This window comes from Photinus pyralis, unplaced genomic scaffold, assembly GCF_008802855.1.
Source record: "Photinus pyralis isolate 1611_PpyrPB1 unplaced genomic scaffold, Ppyr1.3 Ppyr1.4_LG4, whole genome shotgun sequence".
NCBI classification, from domain to species: Eukaryota; Metazoa; Arthropoda; class Insecta; order Coleoptera; family Lampyridae; genus Photinus; species Photinus pyralis.
Genome location: NW_022170511.1, coordinates 44,940,546 through 44,959,735, shown reverse-complemented (window position 1 = coordinate 44,959,735; position 19,190 = coordinate 44,940,546). Strand labels below are relative to the sequence as shown.

Genomic DNA, 19,190 nt, shown 5'->3' with positions numbered 1-19,190 from the left:
TTTTCTTATAGAATGTGGCCTGTAGAATCCATAATTTCAAACAGTTCCAAGATTGGGCTACTAGTTCAAAAGTTACAGCCCTTTGAATTTTCTTTCGAAATTGGTTTCTAGTCTATAACTTTTTATTGAGAAGTCTGATCGGAAAAGTACGAATTGTTTTGGATTCTACGCACCAAAATTAATAAGAAAAAGTGTTTTCCCGAGAAATTTTGGTGCAGTCGATTTTTGGTAAAAAAGGAAGGTTATACACTGCTTTTTTTTGAGCCCCGAAAAAAAAATTGTCTCAGATCCACCCGGAAAAAAAAATTCTTATAGAATGTGGGCTGTAGAATCCATAATTTCAAACAGTTCCTTGTTCTTCCAAGGGCTTTAAATAAACTCCTATGCATAAGAAGTTACGAATTGCAAAAATAAATGTTTTCTGTTCATTGAGCATGATGTGTTGCCTACAAACCAGGCTACCTACAGAAGAGTTTTATACAGGGCGAGTTTCATGTTCACTATCTCGTAAACCGTAAGAGATGGGCAAAGATATTCAGAATTACATGCTGATTAATTTTTCCCGTTCATTTGTAGTTCCACAAATATCGAAGCCATGACCAAAAAACCGAGAAATATCATTTTCGAAAAGGCGCAGGAGTTCGCATTTTCAAATCGCATAAATTCATTATTCCGTCTTGATCACTATGGCACTATTTTGGAGGTTATCGAGGTTATGATAATTTTAAATCTACAGTATTTTAAATTGAAACCAGTGCTACCAACTACAAACTTTCCGATTGGTATATTTATATTTTATTTACGCGGTGCCGAGAAATGGGAAGTAATTCCGCAGTCGATTATCTAATTTATGCCAAAATTAACTTATTCAAAATTGCAAATGCTTTCCACTTTGACAAGAATTTTTGAATAAATTTCGAATTCAATCGCAGGTCTACCAACTCAGTTTTCGAATTTTTAAATTGGCGTCTCAACCTTAAGTCATTTTTGAGCAAATTTTGCAAAAATGGCCGAATTTATTGTTAACTGCAATTTGTGTTTATTAAGATACAGTCCGAATGTATCTTTTTACGTGACAACATGTGGACATATGAAATGTGAACCTTGCACAGCAAAATCAGGTACCTATGCCCAATTAATTCTGTATAAAGTTCCATTTTCTTGTCCTTGCAGATGATAAGACAAAATGTGCAGTATGCAAATCACCTGCTCAGTTAATACCGATAAATAACAACCTCAACCCGGAAATGCTACCATTCTTTCGTCCACTAAGCTATAGTGTGGACCAAGCGAAACAGGTTCAGAAAATACATGGTAAAATCGTGTTACTTACAGCTCGTGTTGCAGATATCCAAATTTCAAGACCAAAACAAGACTATAATTATAAAAAACTTGAAGAACAAGTGTAAATTTGTAAAAGGAGAAATGGTTAAATGTTACGGAGCGCTACACGACTTAAAACGAGAGAATGCCTCGCTTCATTTGCAGCTACAGGTAATTTCAATTGAAAGCTTAATTTTTAAGGTTACCTTTGCAGAATATGCTGAAAGCCGCATCTGGAAACAAATCGGTACCGAACAGACCTCCGATATTTCCTACATCCGATTGTTCGGCGTCCTCATCGATTTTTTCCATTCAGCCGAATGCTCTCGGAAGCAACCCCACGCTATTCCCTCAATCGACGACACCTTGGACAAATGCTTCGCATATCGGAGCTCGCATGAACGCGCATCGACCGTTTAATGTAAGAATTTCCATACCGAGATATCTAGATAGGTTGATGAATGTTTTTCAGCCCCGACAAACCTTCATGACACCCTCCGCATCGTCAGTGGCTGATGATTCGTCCGAGAGTTGTTTCGATCGAAGACCGTTAAGGGGTAGAATTCACCCAGTAATGATGCCGATTCGAAACCTAAAGAAGTAAATCCAGCTGCGACCCACACGATCTATGATTATTACGTTGTTTGTGTTACATCATGAATTTAATTTAACTTTAGGTTTAATTAATTAATTTTTGTTTTGGAAGTAGGTGTAGGTATCACATTAAGTTTTATGCAATTTACGACAATATTTCACTATACTTTTTGAGTTTGTATTATATGTCACTCTTTATCTGAATCAACTTGATGAAATGTAGGGACGCACAGAGGCAAATAAAAGAAATTTCAACAAAATCTGTTATTATTATTATTATATTGTTGTTTGTGTAATGAAGGGTGTGTTGGAAGGGTTGGCATTTTTAATAATAATGGAAGTAGCTAATTAAATAGGAGTATTAATTATTATGGTCAGAACTCATTATTAAGATGCGAAAAATCTACTGTAAACTCACCTTTCATTAGAAACGTTCCTCTGTAATCTACGCCTGACGATCATAGAGGGTGGCATGACAGCATTCAGTCTGATCTGGTCATCTTCCGCGTTCGAGGGCAGAGCTGGACAGAATACTTTTACGTCCAGCACAAGCGAATACTAGAAACAATTACATTGAAAAGTATTCAAATACTTTAGAATGTATTCGAATACTTTCAAAAGTATTCGAATTTGAAAGTATTTTGGTGTAGTCGATTTTTGGTAAAAAAGGAAGGTTATACACTGCCTTTTTTTGAGCTCCGAAAAAAAAATTGTCCCAGATCGACCCGGAAAAAAAATTTTCTTATCGAATGTGGCCTGTAGAATCCATAATTTCAAACAGTTCCAAGATTGGGCTACCAGTTCAAAAGTTACAGCCCTTTGAATTTTCTTTTCGAAATTGGTTTCTAGTCTATAACTTTTGATTGAGAAGTCTGATCGAAAAAGTACGAATTGATTTGGATTCTACGCACCAAAATTAATAAGAAAAAGTGTTTTCCCGAGAAATTTTGGTGTAGTCGATTTTTGGTAAAAAGGAAGGTTATACACTGCCTTTTTTTGAGGCCCGAAAAAAAAATTGTCTCAGATCGACCCGGAAAAAATTTTTCTTATAGAATGTGGCCTGTAGAATCCATAATTTCAAACAGTTCCAAGATTGGGCTACTAGTTCAAAAGTTACAGCCTACTAGTTCAAAAGTTACAGCTCTTTCAATTTTTTTTCGAAATTGGCAATCCCGCAGCAAAATCTCAATCCCGGTATTTGCGGGATTGTTAGATGTTAATCCCGCGGGATCCCGGTATTTGCGGGATCTCGCAAAACTTTAAATAAATTGGCAAATAAGCAATTTTGTGCGGTTAACTTCTGTATTAAAATAAATCGCTAATTATCACAATATTCAACAAAAAAGTACCCACCTTCAGCCTAACTTAGAACTCAAAAAAATCACCTGTAAAGCACAAAAAGGTGAACTTCTAAAGTGCCTCAAAAATCACAGTACATTTTTAACGAAAAAAGTTTAACAATAATTTTAAAAATAATTTCTCCGTTATGTGTTTCATTAACAAAGCAGAGTCGTCCCCTTGGTCGACAAATTTCCTCAGTCCCGCAAATCTCGCGGGATCCCGCTCCATTTATGTGCGGGATCTCGCAATCCCGGTATTGCATTCCCTACTATTGATCCAGAGGCAACTCTATCCAAAATCGTTGACGTTGGAGAGAAATTTCTTGTGAAACTGTATGAAGGTATCATCGAACTTGACAATGTTGAAGACCTGAAATGTTTTCCACTGTAAACTTGCCAGACCGCCACCAACCAGAGTAGATGATCAATGCATGTTCTGGACCAGGAAGTGACGTCACACCAATAAGAGACGAGTTCATGAAGTCACAGCCGTTCACGCCCTCCTACGCCCCTCCCTTTCAGGTTCGTAAAGCGATTCAATGGCTGGTTCAACAGGTTCGTGAAAGGGCCCAAGAGCTTTTCCACCCGGTTCAACAGCTATGTTGGACCGTTTTACGAACCTGAAAGAGAAGGGCGTGCCGTCTCTGATTGGCTGTGACGTCACGAACTCTTCTCTTATTGGTGTGACGTCACTTCCTTGTCCAGAACATACATTGGTCATCTACTAACCAGAAATGACCCCAAGTACCACTTATTCAGAACATAATATTGCAAGTGCACATGTGGATGGGAAACCAAGGGATCAAACAAACGTTGCCTTCTACATCAAGATGGAAGTTTACCAAACGAGGTGGGTAATTATATTTTCAGACCACAGGAAACAGATCCCTGTAAATGTTATGTTTCTATTAGTTCAATTCCTGGTTTTAAAGTAAGTATCTGATCTACTTGTACATTATGTGTATAACGTAAAGGTTTTTGGTGTGAGAGGGTTTCTTACATTAAAATGAGGCATTTTCAGAAAAGTGAGTACTTATATATTGTTATCGATTTATTTGTGAACAGAAGTTGTTAAAAAGAGGGTGGGAATTCCAATCAATAAGCAAAGTCATGCATTCACTCACCACAACCACCGATTTAAAAGCTAATATTCTCAAGTGCTCCAAAATTTATGCAATTAAAAATCATACTTCCTTGATCCACCTCTTCATAATTTTTGCTTTGAAAACGCCTCTTACAGGAAGAGGTCTGCAGTCATCATTAAATGGAATTCCTATTAAAGTTTGTGCTTTTTCATTTATGCACAGTTAATTCAAAATTGCAAACTAAGATCATTACTGAGAAAGAAAAGCAAATAAAATCAAAGGTAAAGCCCACTCGACATGGACCAATAAAAATTGCAATTGCATGCAAGTTGCGAGACTGCAGTTGCATGCAATTTTTATAGCATGAACACTGCATTCTAGGGATAAATCTAGTTGTTTTTGTAGCACCAACCTAATAAAATACAGGGGCGACAGCTATGATACTAAGAGACCCACTGATTACTTTTTTAAAACTTATTTATTTTTGTAATTGCTCCATGTCAAGCGGCCTATGAAAATACAGGCAAAAAAAATTGAAGAGCAGTGCAAAAATGTTAATTGTACTCCATCATTTAGAACATTTTGGATTTAGATCTAAATAAATAAAAAGACTATATAAACAAATAGGTTCAAACATTTGGATAATTTTTTAAAAACATCTCGAATAAAATAAGGGAAAACAATACATTAAAAAAAAGGTAAGGATTCTAATAAATGGTCAACAATTTCCATTTATTTGTCCTACTGAATAAACAGTACTTAAACAAACAAAAGGATCTCATTTACTGCGTTAATCAAATAAATTGTAAATTGTCACAATATTAACATTTCATGTAAAATTAGCAATACATCAAATCTGCATAGTGAGCATATTGCAATATTATGTGTATGTATTTATATTATATGTACACGGTACCTCTACTCTTAAGTTATTGCTTATTACTAATATAAAGCTTAATAATTTACACGATTATTCTACGCAACATAATTATGATACTATCATATACCTCTGGAAGTGTTCTGATTATGTTTTTATGTATATACATAGAGCATCTAAACAGTTAGGCCTATCAAAACATACACGTAATTATGTTATATATTACAGCTAACGATACATTTATGTAACCACATCCGATTCTTCAACAAATACAATACCGAGTTATAAATAACGCCTGAAGAGAAAACCGATTGTTATAATCCATAGGATAAACGCACCGTTCAGTTTTTTAAAAGTCTGCTGTTTACGTATAAACTCCCCACAAACCTCGCCCGCTCAAGAAATAAAAATGTAATTTTCCTCTTTAAAAAATAAAAATATACAAATCAATGCGAAGCCGGCTCGACATAGTTCGCCGGATAGAGACCGACACGACCGTCTTTTCTTCCCTTACACCACCCCTGCTCGTCTTCGTCTTCTAACTTTTCAAAGACATCACCTGAAACGTATCAAATTAGATTTAGTTTGAAGACAGGATTTCTATGGTCTACTTCAAGATGGCGCATACTTCACTATTTTATTGTGTACTTTGCCATTTTAGAGTTCAATCTTGGATACGTACCAGTTTTAAAACTGAGCTCGTCGTTCTCGGCGCCTTCATAATCGTATAGGGCCTTGACAGGTACACCCGGTTCGCCCGTATCAACCAGCGCGTCATTATCATCCCACTCCTCTTCTTCGAAAGGATTCGCCTCGCTCTTACCCGTCGTTCCGTTCCTGCACGACAACTTTAATTCGAATATTTCGATTGGTAGAAACTTACGTGATTGTCGAGTTACGATTTGAAGGACTTTCGACTTTTTCTATTAGTTTGGCGGTCGTTTCCAACTTTTCCTCTCGTACTTCTGTGTTATTTACTGGCGGTTTGCCTTTTGCTGCTTTGTTAACTGCCGAACTATAATCCTAAACACAAAACACTTCCATTATTTATAAAAAGTAAGAATAGAAGGAGGTTGAAAATCGATTTGGTTTTCAAACAATAATGCATAGCATTCTGAGACAATTATAAGGTGTCTTTAAAAGATACTCATTGTAGAATCTGTAAAATTACATCTATGTTACATTATAGGCTCGATTGAGAATGAAATTTTGACACATGCAGAGTGGTAGTCTTCAGTAATACGTATGGCGACTATAGAGAAATGTTTAATAATTAGGATTCTATTTGGCTCAAAGGACCAATTTAATACCCATTGTTTTATTGTGAATATACAAGCTCAAACCGTTTGAGATATCATGAAAATTACAATACTTCCATTTGAAATTATTATAATTAATTATATTTCGCAAAAATTAATATTTATATCTCACATAATACAATAGTTGTAAGGAAACAAACCATACGTACTGTGCTTTGTCACTTCAATTAAACACCTACTCGTTGTTTTCTTGTTAAAGTTTGACGTTCTGTTAATTTAAAGGTATCTAAATTTAAAGTGCAATATATTTGCCAGCCAAGCATTGGCAAGGTTTTTTAAATTTTTCTGTGTTATGTTCTAATTTAACACCATATATGTTTAAGGTAACAAGAAAAAGAAAAATTAAGCTTTCTAACGACTTATCACATGACCTATTTTGCCATTATTAAACAAATTCAAGATGGCGGTCGCACTAAAAAACCATGTATCAAAAGAAATTTTTTAACCTCAAAATATGTGAAATCATTTTAAATGCAGCAATAATTGTCAAACAAAAAAGGTTCAGATTATCGTCGTCTTCAAAGACAGGACATTTTTTTGTTAGGTTAATATAGCGGAATTCACAGAAAAATCACTTTTTTAGATTCCAGTAAAGTCACTAAATATAGAAAGTACCGCAATCGATTAGAATCGTGTGTTAGAGAGAGAACGCATGATTTTTGCCCAAAAATGGCGGAAGTTACCAAATTCTAGTAACTTTAATGTTAGGGATTGTTCCACCTGTTTGGAGATGTCTGTATATATTTTTATAAAACATGACAGTACTATGAAGTTAGGTTATAAAAAATGACAGCTATTCAGATTTTATTTGTCAATTTTTTTAAGTTGGCAGCAAATTTGCCCAAAAATGGCGGATGATTGCGGTACTTTCTATATCTAGTGACTGTAGATTCCAGATTGCAGTTACGCCCCCTAGCGGCCATTTCAGAAACTTAAAAATATTTTCCAGGTTTTTCTCGTGGCCGTTTTAGTAAAAACTTTTTTACGCAAGCCTCTACGATGGACAGGTTCCCAGATACAGTACCTCGCATTCTTATTTGGCCACCCTGTACATTTCTACACATTACACAGAGAAATTCTGTACATAGAGACCTCTTAAAAACACCTTTTGCATTAAAATGACACGGGTGTGAGTGTAAACGATTTTGAAAACAAATTTCATTCCTCCAGTCATGATCAAAATGCAAACTATGTGAAAAAAAAATTAGGTAGCATGGGAAAGTGATTAATTCAATTTACTAAAACAAAAGATGACAACCAAGTCGCTTGATTAATTACAAGGATAACTGTATGAATACTAATCGTTATTTCGTTATCAATCCCCACTTTGCCCCAGTCATTAACTCAGATACAACCGCTAAGGTCACGTCATAAATACTTCGTTGTCATCTTTCAATGAGCAATAAAACTAAAAAAGAAAACGAAAAAAAGCGTACATGCGAATCCTCTCCCACCGGCCGCTGATTAATTAACATAATACCAGATGGCACCGACTCCTTCGATTTACCCTTGTGTATGTCTCGCAACTCTTCCGTATAATCCTAAACAAACATGCAATAACACCAACACAACAAAAATCATATTCAAATTGAACCATGCGAAAATGTCAAACTCGACACGTACCTCGAACTGCGGCCAATTCATAGCCATATTCACACCGTAATTATTGGACCACCATTTCAGGTCCTTTTCGTAATCCGCATTATTAATAGTGTGATATAGTTCTTCGTATATCTGCGGCAACCTTGAAAACGCGCGAATTTAAAAGATGGGAAAGACAAATGAACGCGGCTACTCACGTGGGATCCTGCGATATATTTAAATGTTTGTGAACGTCGAATAATACTGATTTAATAAACTTCAACCTGTCCGTCTCCATGTCCTGGCATTTGTCGAATACTACGGTCATGTCCTCCATGTACTTCGGATTGTAGTTGTTTATCTCCTGTAGAGCTGCCTCGTACTTTTCTTTGGTCTTCTGTACTTCCTCCTTCGATTTTTGCACTCGATCTTGCATTTTCCTTACCTAGAGAAAATTTAGAATTAGTCGACGGTCAACTTTTTAATTTCAAAGCGTTTATAAGCAAACAAAGGGATGTGGAAGAACGTAGACAATTGCTTACCAGAACATTCTTCTGAGTGCAAGAGGAAAGGGAATAGAAATTAAAACTGTGCGGAAATGAAGTGCAAGTCCGCCTACCTGATCCGGCGAAACGGAGGTGTCTCCAGAGGCGTTGCGCTCCTGGTTTGTCGCCGATTTTTCTGTTTTACACGCTGTGTGATAGTCACTTCTCGTTTTCTCGACTTTCTGCAGTAGTTTCGCCCATGGTTTTTGAGCTTTTTTAAATGCGTCTTCCATGTCTTTTCTCTCTTTGATGTGTATCATTGACTGAAATGATATTAATGACCATAATCAGCGCTCAATACATTCAATACAAAACTTTTATCATTACATTTTCCCATTGGGGGAGCACCCTGTATTTTTTTGCATTTTCGAAATCTACATGAAAATCTACATCGTTTGATACCGCATTTCCCTATACCCAGCATCAAAGGTTTTCAAGTTATTCAAGATTTTTCAAAATTTTTTTATTTTTTGACTGCTTTTCTATTTTAAAAAATCGTGAATAACTTGACAACTATTGATGCTGGGTATAAAAGAAATGTGGTATCAAACGACGTAAATGTTCATGTAGATTTCGAAAATCTAACAAAATACAGGGTGTTCAATTTAAAATAAAAAAATTGCTATCCACATCAGGTAAAACCCGAAGTGATAATATTTTCTTTTGAGATCATAAAAAACTATGATCGTATGCAAATTTTCAGATTTAAACTATCAATGAGAGCCTGAATTACTGTAAGGTAACATACAGGGTGAGTTCATTGGGATCTCGGAAACTGTAAGACATAGAGAATTGGTTAAATGAGGAAAGAGTTGTCGTTTTAAAGGCTTATTCAAGATATGTTTTTGTTTTTTTTTAAAAATTCACAGTTTACTAGATATGATCGAAAAACAGATTTAGTGATTTTTCATGTAACTGTTGTAGAATAGTTAGTATTAGAAATACAGAAATATGCAAAGAACAAAAATTGTAGATTTTCTTCCGTTTAATAAGATACATTTATTAATATTCAATGTCAACATTAAGTTTTTTTTGTTAATTATTAAATTTTTGTTAAATTGTCTTAATAAATATAGATTTTATTGGTACCACTGGAAAGCATTTTTCAGTAGCTTTCCAACGATGTGGCACAAGTATGGGGTTGCCATTTAGGATTTTTGAAGAAGGGGGGCTGGGGGGTTAGGGGTTGTCACTCATAACGTCATTCGGTTTCCCCTCGATACCCCCGAAACGGTTTTGCGCGATTTGCAATATCTTCTTTAGTTCGGAAAATATGGCCGACTGCAAGTTTTAAAAGTGACACCCTGTATGTTGGCTGTGTCAGTTTAGGTGCAAATATCTCAATAACAGTGTCGGAGGAGGGCACTCACAGAAGAAGTTTAAGGTACAAGTATAAATTGTGCGCAACTTTTAAACCGAAGTAGCTTAGTAAATAGTTGGGTTATAAGGTAGTAGCATGCTATAACTGCCAAATTGACTTATCCTGTTGGGCTTACAAATTTTTAACGAATAGCCGAGGTATCCTACTGTTGTTCGAATAAGAACCCACATTTTTTACTCCACATCTCGATTCTAATCAGAAAAGTATATTAGGATGTTGTTTGAAACATTTTATTGTCGTGGTAATAGATGGCGCTGTAATCACAGTCGTCATTTAATAGAAAACAATATTAGTACGATCCCTACGCTGTTTGTTAAACATTTTTAAGCCCCTGAGTTATAAAACGGGTGGTATGAACCATCCTGTATATGTTCTATACAGGGTGTGATAATTAAGTATATGAAAAAAGTGGGCGGTACAAAGGGCAAAAACAAGCAATTTTTTCCAAATAAACTAAATGTCTAAAATGCTTCATGTGGGTCCCAAAATTTGGGTCCTAACAGACTGATGAAACTTCAGGCGCTTTCATGAATCTTCACAGATTTTCGGCTCTATAAACTCAAATTAAAATTACAAATGTTAAATGCTTGGAGATGATTATAAAATGTTACAGAATCTAACATGAAGATAGATAGATAAAGAAACTCCTACAATCTACCCCTGAAAAGAAGCTATGTATATCTCGAGCCGCAATGGCAATGACACCAATAACTTCCTCTTTTCTTCTATATATAATTTATGCAGTTAAGTGTTACTTGCGTTAAAACGTACACGCACAAAAAGAAATTATGTGCAAATAAACTTTTTCAATTAATTAAGAGGTAACGGTGCATGTCTTCCAATGAATGCAGATATAGACCTACTGCAAGGTTGAGTAGAAAATTGAATTAGTCAAACTTGTTGCCGCTAATCTAATTGCTGCCTGATTCCACAGATGGCGCCATTCCACATTGAACCATCTTGTCCCAAGAATTGTTAACTTCAGGTCTAAACTCAATAAACCGAATAAGTAAGACGTCCAAGGTCGAATAAAGGAAATGCTTGCAAATACCACAAATTGCATACTTACTTAAAATGCACAAAACAGCAACAATTTCATACTTAAACATAATTGCAATAAAAGTGATGTAACCGAAAATGTAGGTTGCCGACATCTTACTCACCTTATGATAAGTTTCCTTCTGCCAATTCTTAACTTTGGGAATGATTTCATTACACAAATTATCCTTAACTTTATTATGCACATCACACCGCCTATCGGCCTCTCCGAGCACGCCCTTCCACGCCGCCTCCGTCGTACCGTACTCGGGACCCTTCTCGATGAGATCGTTCCACTTCTTCGACCACGCTTTCAAATTTTTCGCGTAGCCCTTTTCGATCTCGGCCCTCTCGTTGACGAGCGTTATTAGGTCGCCGCACAATTTGTAACCGTCCTCGATGCGTTTCGTCGTCTTTTTGTAGTTGCCCGGCTCCCAAAACGAATCGCTCGTTGGTATTAGCATATTATCGTCACTGTGGTGCGACATTATATCGTCGTGTTGCCTTAGGATCAGTTCTGAAACGGGAAAGGCGTGTATTTCTAAATGGAGGACGCTTATCATCTCTTATCATACGAATGGAATCATACACAAACATCAATCGTACAAATTAGATTTTTTTTTGATAAGTTATCGATTTAGGTTTACGCATGTATTCATTTGTTCACAAAAACTAGGTAGGCAGAGCGAATTATTAAGCTGCAATTTCGAAAAAACCTTCAACTAAGGGGTCACATGTGGTAGGTACACGCCTACTTTATCCAGTATCTCACGCACAAACTGTCTAGTTCATAAATCATATGCTCCAAAAACAAATGGAACCCAAGGAAGATAATTCAAGAATTATCCGGAGAGCTCTGAGAAAATCGAAAGCGATCAGAGGAAATTCAAAGTAAATTTAGGATATTTTAGAACAGTGGTTCTCAACCTTTTAGACACTGCCACCCTCTTTTTAGGTTGAGTGGGTATTTGGTAAATCGCGTTCTGCCAACCTCCAGTGGGGTGGCAACCCACCGGTTGAGAATCACTGTTTTAGATGACCCAAAGAAATAAATATCTGAATTTGCTTGGTGGTTGGTGAAGGTTTGCTGCTAGGTTGTTGCGAAGATCTGATCTCTGTCTCCTCTGCTGGCTTCTCAGACACGAGGTGAAAACGAAAAGTTTGACTTTTTGGAATGTCGGCGCTTACTACCCATGTAAGATAGAAATTTTTACGTAGAATCCAGTAGCTTAAAATTTTTTGGATCAGGGTTTCTAAGATTTGACCCAAAGTTACTACTTTTTAAATGCAACATCCTGTATATCTTACCGCCAACTGCTTGCAATCTTTTATCGATTGGTGTCAGCTGCCATGGATACAATAAAAAAACAAAATATCCATGAATCCATGGCTTACTATGTAAAAGTCGTGAAAAATAACGTTTTTATTTTTGGTTCATAGCAAAAATTTAAAAAATATAGGTTGTGATCTCGATTGTGATACAATTATACTCAAGAATGCAAACAAATTGACGTTAAAGTGTACAGGGTGTTGCAATACTTTAGGTCAAATCTCACCTTTTTGACTACGCCACTGGATTCTAGGTAAAAATATTTAAAATAGGTAGCAGTTTTTATCTTCGATGGGTACTAAGATATGATAACATCCCAAAAGGTCAAACTTTTCATTTTCACCCCGTATCTCAGAAACAAACGTAGCTAGATTGATTCCGTCTGTGGTATTAAATGTCTCACAAAAAGGTGGCGCGGGGTGGCGAAACCTGCAAGTTAAAAAAAACAGCCGAGATGTCTCAACAAAAATAGGACCCACCTTGTGTTTTCTGAACTTTTTTCTATTGGTTTACCCTGGTACACATCCTGCATCTGCTATAAAGTAAAATCCTAATTTTGACTTAAAATTTTTCAAATCTGGTGACTCGACGCCCTTGATCAACTTCCGACAATTCCAAAAAATTGATTACACAAATTTAATTAATCTATGGGGGACCAATAAAAAAATCTGACATGAAGACCCTATCTGGGTCGCACAGAGGGTTCAAATAAACACACAAAACTGCCTCCTCAACAAAACAACTAGGGCTGAACGTCCGAGATTTGGCGTAAACACTCTCTTTACCGTCGCGAAGGACTAACAGCTAGCAATCGCCTCGTTTTTACGTTAATTACCGTATAATTACCGTACCGTCTCCTTCAGAATTTTCAAAAACACGGCCAATCACGGCTGATAACGCCAGTTTCGAAGGAATGCGCCCCCACTTACGCCGAACTAACGCGCACATCGTAACATCTGCATCTAACAGCGATAAGAACGAGTGCGTTAATTAAATTTGATCCGATAGCAAAACTTCTTATCGCAAACGACCAGATGTCACTACTTCACGTTTTGCAATTAAATACACAAATCTAAATAAACAATTGACAAAAGCGGCGAACTTTAAACAAGAAAAACAACACAGAGACACAAATTCAAGTAAAATAAACCAGCTGTGTGCGTATTCCTAAATAATCCCCTTGATTTACAATAACTAAAGTTTGACTTCGACAAATTGGGATTTCGATTGTTTCTCCTAATGGAGGATTTCCCCGATTTTCATTGGCAGTTTTCGATTCGCAAAGCCACATCGATTCTAGATTCGCGAAATTAACGCGGATCGAAATAGAATGGGTGTTTTCGAGGTTGTTAACAGTATTAAAAAGTCATCATCCCACGCTATATTTGGCGCATTATGTAACTAAGCTGTACGTAGAACGATCCAAGCTCGTGTTAATGGAATGGTAATTTTCTAATATTCTTTCGGCTAGACGTACAATATGCATAATTTAATTATACAGTAAATGTAGGATACAATGAGGATTAACAGTTATAGGACTTCAGTTCCTACTCGGTTTTATATTTTGCTTGCCGCTCGAAACAGTTATAAACAACATTATAATATTTATAAAGAATAAGGAAATTTTCTTGGAGTTCAATAATCCGTATTTGTGGTGCGATGAATGTAATTTTTTTTCACGTCGGATACTCATCAATATATCATCATGTTTTCGGTTGATTCATCGACAACCGTTTAATTTCGCGCGTAATTAGATGTTAAAAATAGGCTCGCGGCATTGAAACGTATCAACAGGACGTAAAATCGAACGGTATCTTTCGACGGAGGTGCTTTTGCGAAAATTCCATTCGCGTTCGCGCTTATTAGTCAAATTAACGAGATGAAACGGAAGGAGTCCCGCCTTGCGTTCGAAAGAAAATTGGGAGCACTCGACCTAAATATTTCGTTGCTATCGGTTACATGCGTCAATAAATTCGCATCGCCTTTTTTATTTTCGAGGCAATTGAGATGAACATTTCAATAGATTCGAGTTTATTGGCGGATATTGTACTTTTCCAAAGTTTTGTGATAAATTTTTGAAAATTCAGAGATTCTTCAAATATCTCGATTGGGGGATACTGAAAACCGAGCAGGATAACCCTATAGACTCATGCACACCACCGTTCTGATGTGGATACCGTCTTTCAGAGAATGAAGGAGAAACATCATCTCTTTCCCACGCAGTTGCCAAACCGTTCACAGTCCTCATCCATCAGCTTCGGATCCGACATTTGGCAACAACTAAATGTATTCAGTATGCTGTCTAAGGCCGGCCATACACGTTGCGGTGGACCGGAGAGGCATACCTGTACAGTTTGTCTTTCTTTGACATCGCTGTCCCTTTTCGTTCTCGAGTTAGACGATGAACACTAAAACGCTACACTCATACTGATATCCAATCCCAGGAAAGAATTTTAATTTATTCTATAATCACCTCACTATATCTTTTGAATAGAGCAAATCTTGAAAAAAACTATTTGAACAACAATTGAAAGAAAATGGTGTTACAGGTTTCGAAAATTCGGCCAATAAAAAATGTTCATTTGATTTGGGGGGGGGGGGGGGGGGGCCTTAATAATAATAATAATAAATGACTTTATGAAACATTTTCTATAGATCCTGTCTAAATGGTGGAGTTCGGATACGGGTAAATATCCGTGTCTGCTCTTCCACTCAACCCTTAAAAAATAAGTTGACATTTTTCTTCTTTTATTAATACATCTCGAGTTTCCATAGGCTATTGCACCTAATGCTAGTCACCCCATATTTTTAACCATTGATTAACCATGAATCACCGTTTGTGAAACCGGCCCATAGTCCCGACAAAATAAAACCCACGTCATCTGAGCAGAGCAGAATCTCTCTAGAAGGGGGAGATATTGTTATTGTATCCCAATATCCATTAAAAGTAACCAATCTTATCGGGAGCCCTATCTTCATTCTGTCGCCGTTTAGATTGGAGGACCATCGTTTGATTACATTACATCTAACCACTCACCACAGACTGTATACGATTAAATCCCTTGCTTCCGTTATTTAGAGATATGACGTTCTCTCATTGACTAACGCTACGCCACAAAATTATTGCAATATCAGAAAAAGGGGCCCATTTGAAAATCACGTGACACATTAATAAATGGCGCCGGCATGATAAGGTAGACGGAATCAATGTTTGCGTTTACAATTAAATAGATACTTAATTACCAGTGTCACTTACGTAAGAGACCATTGCGTCACCGTCCTTTCAGATAGACGATCCTGAAAATTTGCAATCTGGAGGGCCCCAAGGATCTACATTTGGGCCGTTGCGGTTTTTTGTCAGTTCGCAATTTACACATGTACTTAACCATTTTAATAAAAAGACTGGGAAATTCAAACGTGTAATTGTGCATACTAAAATATTCATCGATTTTCTATAAACAAAAGACAATCACTTAGCATTCGAGAAACGAACTTGGATTGGAATACTTAATTGGATTTAGCTTTCGCTACTCGTCGTTATTTAGATAGCGTGAATAATTTGTTCTTGACGAGACAATTGAAAGTGACATAACTGGTGCATCAAAAAGATCGGATTAACGTTGTTGTAAAATTGAAGTAATAGACTTGTTACCGAGTCCGTCTCGACTCTTGCAAGTATTTAAATAGCGGATGACCCTCTGTTTCGCAAACGATTAGAGTAATAAATTAATTGAACTGTTGTTTAATCAATCCTGTAATGCTAACAATTCCATTCAAGGTGAGCGAAACAAGAACGTTTAAAACATTGGTGGAATTACGTTCTACCCCTGATTTCTTCACTCAACGGTTCTGATCGATATTAAATTATTAGCGTTAGACGTGGCCGTGGTCATTTATCCGTGTTGAAAAGACGTCCACCGGCATTCCACATGGATCTCAATAGGGTCCTGAACTATTCGCCACGCTTTTCTATTAGCAATTACTACTGTATCCGCAGAAGGTATATTGTGATTGACATAATCACAATACATATCTATTGTAGTGCCGACAATGTACCAAATTAAAAATAGGTACATACAACTCACTTAAGCAATTTAAAATTATAATGAACAGTAAACGTAAATAAATAAAAATATTATTGTTCAAACCAATATACAGGCTGGTTTGTCCGGTCCCTGGTTTCTTAAAAAAAAACTGAATTTCTACCAAAAAGATTATGCTCTACTTCCGGAATTTGTTATCAACTTTCATACTTTCAACCGCTCTTTCTTTACTTGGATTGCGCAAGTGTCTAAGGATGGTAACCACTTTCTATGCGTAATCGTATTAGTTACGCCTATTTAACAAACAATCGGAGGATTTCCACGGATCGTGGCACTTTTAATTATGGCGAATGAGATTAGGCGAGGATATTTCGATATGCAGGTGAAGCGCCGGAACAACCCAATGATTGAATTGTTCCTAGTTTTAACGGCGAACCCGAGCCCCCCCCCCCCCTGATTAAAGTTACATAATTAATACTCGTTGATATCGTTCGAACAGGGTTCAACCAATTGACAGTTGCCTAATCTAACCAGGTCAAGATAAGTCAACGAAAAGGTTCTTCTGATTGCGTCGCACGTAATCAAAGATGAGAATTGGGTGTCGCCATGAAATTAGGAAATATTTTGTTTCTGTTCTGTGCCCATTACGAAATTATTCGAAATATAACACATCAATTTCGAGTCAAAAATTTTGTTGATTCGGTTGGAAGGACCGACTGGAATATTTTCTTAATCAGCAAAAATAACTCGAGAACGTCACTTACGTCCTCCATTCCTGTGGATCCGTCTGTCTGTGTACAAGAAAGCTTTCAACTCCGAATTTTTCAAAGTTTTCCAAAATTATAAGAAGGGAATGATGAAATATGCGCCATTCTGTTCGGATGTGTCAGAAAAAAAATTCGAGAAGGGAGGGGTTGACTATAATCCTTCTGGTGTTCATGATACTCAAAAGGCCTGGGTGAAAGAAATGGTTTTTCATCAAACTCGAATAGCTCGAGTACTAAGTTTAGAAGGAAGGCCTTATACAAACAGAAAATGAAGAGTATAGACGCGATCTATCGATCGGTGGGGTCACAACTTAAAATGTAAATGTTTTGAGAACTAATGTCAGAAAAGTGATGTGTCCTCGGATGTGTCCGTCCGTTAGGTCAAATGAGATGATCTTGGAAATGCTGCGTCAGTAGAAAAGTCAAAAAACACTAGATTCGCTGGTACCAGTTCTGCTACGTCATTGAAGAACACCCTGTAAAAAAACTGTGTGCAAATAGAGGACATTCTGGGTAAATAAAGAGCAAATTTTAAACAAATACATGGTCACATATTGCCATCGGACGAGAGAATACATATCGGACAAATTTTCCATTTTCAAGGAAAGTTGTGCGCGGGTGCACCATTCTGTTGAAACCAACAATTTCCAACTTTTAATTGTTTTGCGTGTGCCATATATAATTCATAATAAAAAATGCTACTCAATACAGTGTGTACTTTTTTTACGGGCCATATGCCTACAAAAATAAAGTTGATGATGATTTCTCCGGAACGAAACGTATTGAAAATCTCTCAATGGTGTCCTCTAGAGCGCAATGAGTAGGTGTTTTTTTATTTTTTTGTATCTGTTCAAATAACATCAGAAAAAAATAACCAAGTCGGGATTTCTGGCATACGTTCGAAAGTAATCGGAAGTTTCTGGTTTTCTTTAAATCATGATAATAATGTTTAATAGCGCAACTTTTACCCAATTTGACCATCGTCGTACCTTCTATGGTTTCGGAAATCCGTATGATAATAATAATAATAATCTTTATTGTTGTTAAGACAAAAAACATTTTTTGTTTACAAACGTCAGTTTAGAAAAGGATAAAAATCAAGAGACAAATACATTTAATGACTAACTTACATTGAAATCGGATGAAGACCATTGACAATTCAAAAATTCGTTAATGTCGTCAAAACTTTGTTTTTTTTTAAATGTTTTAATTTTATTTTTGAAAATTTTGGATGGTAGCCTTACTACGTCGCTAGGTAATTTGTTTAAAAAGCGAGGACTGTAATAATTGGCCCCATATCTACTACATTGCAATCTTATATATTGATGCCTCACCAGTTCACCACCCCTGGTACTGTAATTGTGGATTTGATTTTGTAGAGTATAGCAATGTGACTGTTGCTTGATAGACATCCTTATCTTGGACACAGTGTATAAGTAGGTACCTAATTACTATATTATATAATATTTTTGAAATTACCGTCAGCCATTATTATTGTATGGGGCTGGCCCCCTTAGTTACCATGGATACAATAGACAAAACAAAATCTCCATGAATCCATGCGAATCCATGGCCCACTATTTACAAACCGTAAAAAATAAGGTTTTTATTTTTGGTTCATGGCTAAAATTTAAAAATATATAAGTTGCTATACATCAATGTAATCAGGAAATAGAATGCAAAAAAAAACTGACGTTACACACAGCGTGTTGCATTTAAAAAATACCAACTTTCTCAGAAAAGGTGGTTCAAAATTTTGTTTAACTACGCCACTGGTTTTCCGTAAAAATATCTAAAAGAGACAGTTTTTGCCTTGTTTATGATTTTAAAGATAAAGACGGTTTTGGCCAAATTTTTTGGATCAGTGTTTCTGAGATTTGAGCCAAAGTTGGTACTTTTTAAATGCAACACACTGTATATCTTACTGTCAATTGTTTGCAATTTTTTTCATGATTACATATTACATA

The 19,190-nt window shown here is 36.4% G+C and overlaps 2 protein-coding genes across 4 annotated transcripts; one reads left to right on the top strand and one right to left on the bottom strand.

Moving 5' to 3' along the window:
• Nucleotides 1-368: 368 nt before the first annotated feature.
• Nucleotides 369-2,177, top strand: LOC116169961 (probable E3 SUMO-protein ligase RNF212). Its single transcript, XM_031486174.1, has 6 exons — nucleotides 369-514; nucleotides 577-1,121; nucleotides 1,174-1,298; nucleotides 1,348-1,494; nucleotides 1,538-1,744; nucleotides 1,796-2,177. Exons 2-6 carry the CDS (start codon nucleotides 1,007-1,009, stop codon nucleotides 1,925-1,927), a joined length of 726 nt encoding a protein of 241 aa, XP_031342034.1. The 5' UTR covers nucleotides 369-514; nucleotides 577-1,006; the 3' UTR covers nucleotides 1,928-2,177.
• Nucleotides 2,178-5,053: 2,876 nt separating this feature from the next.
• Nucleotides 5,054-12,435, bottom strand: LOC116167965 (protein kinase C and casein kinase substrate in neurons protein 1-like). Of its 3 annotated transcripts, XM_031483589.1 has the most exons (9): nucleotides 11,209-12,383; nucleotides 8,739-8,927; nucleotides 8,662-8,673; nucleotides 8,338-8,564; nucleotides 8,162-8,282; nucleotides 7,975-8,079; nucleotides 6,103-6,242; nucleotides 5,902-6,056; nucleotides 5,054-5,778 (listed from the first exon to the last, which is right to left on the bottom strand). In XM_031483589.1, exons 1-9 carry the CDS (start codon nucleotides 11,644-11,646, stop codon nucleotides 5,666-5,668), a joined length of 1,500 nt encoding a protein of 499 aa, XP_031339449.1. In that variant the 5' UTR covers nucleotides 11,647-12,383; the 3' UTR covers nucleotides 5,054-5,665. The 3 variants fall into 3 exon arrangements, with proteins under 3 accessions (XP_031339449.1, XP_031339451.1, XP_031339450.1); XM_031483591.1 differs by lacking the exon at nucleotides 7,975-8,079 and having other exon boundaries at nucleotides 11,209-12,435; XM_031483590.1 differs by lacking the exon at nucleotides 8,662-8,673 and having other exon boundaries at nucleotides 11,209-12,221.
• Between the last annotated feature and the right edge of the window lie 6,755 nt (nucleotides 12,436-19,190).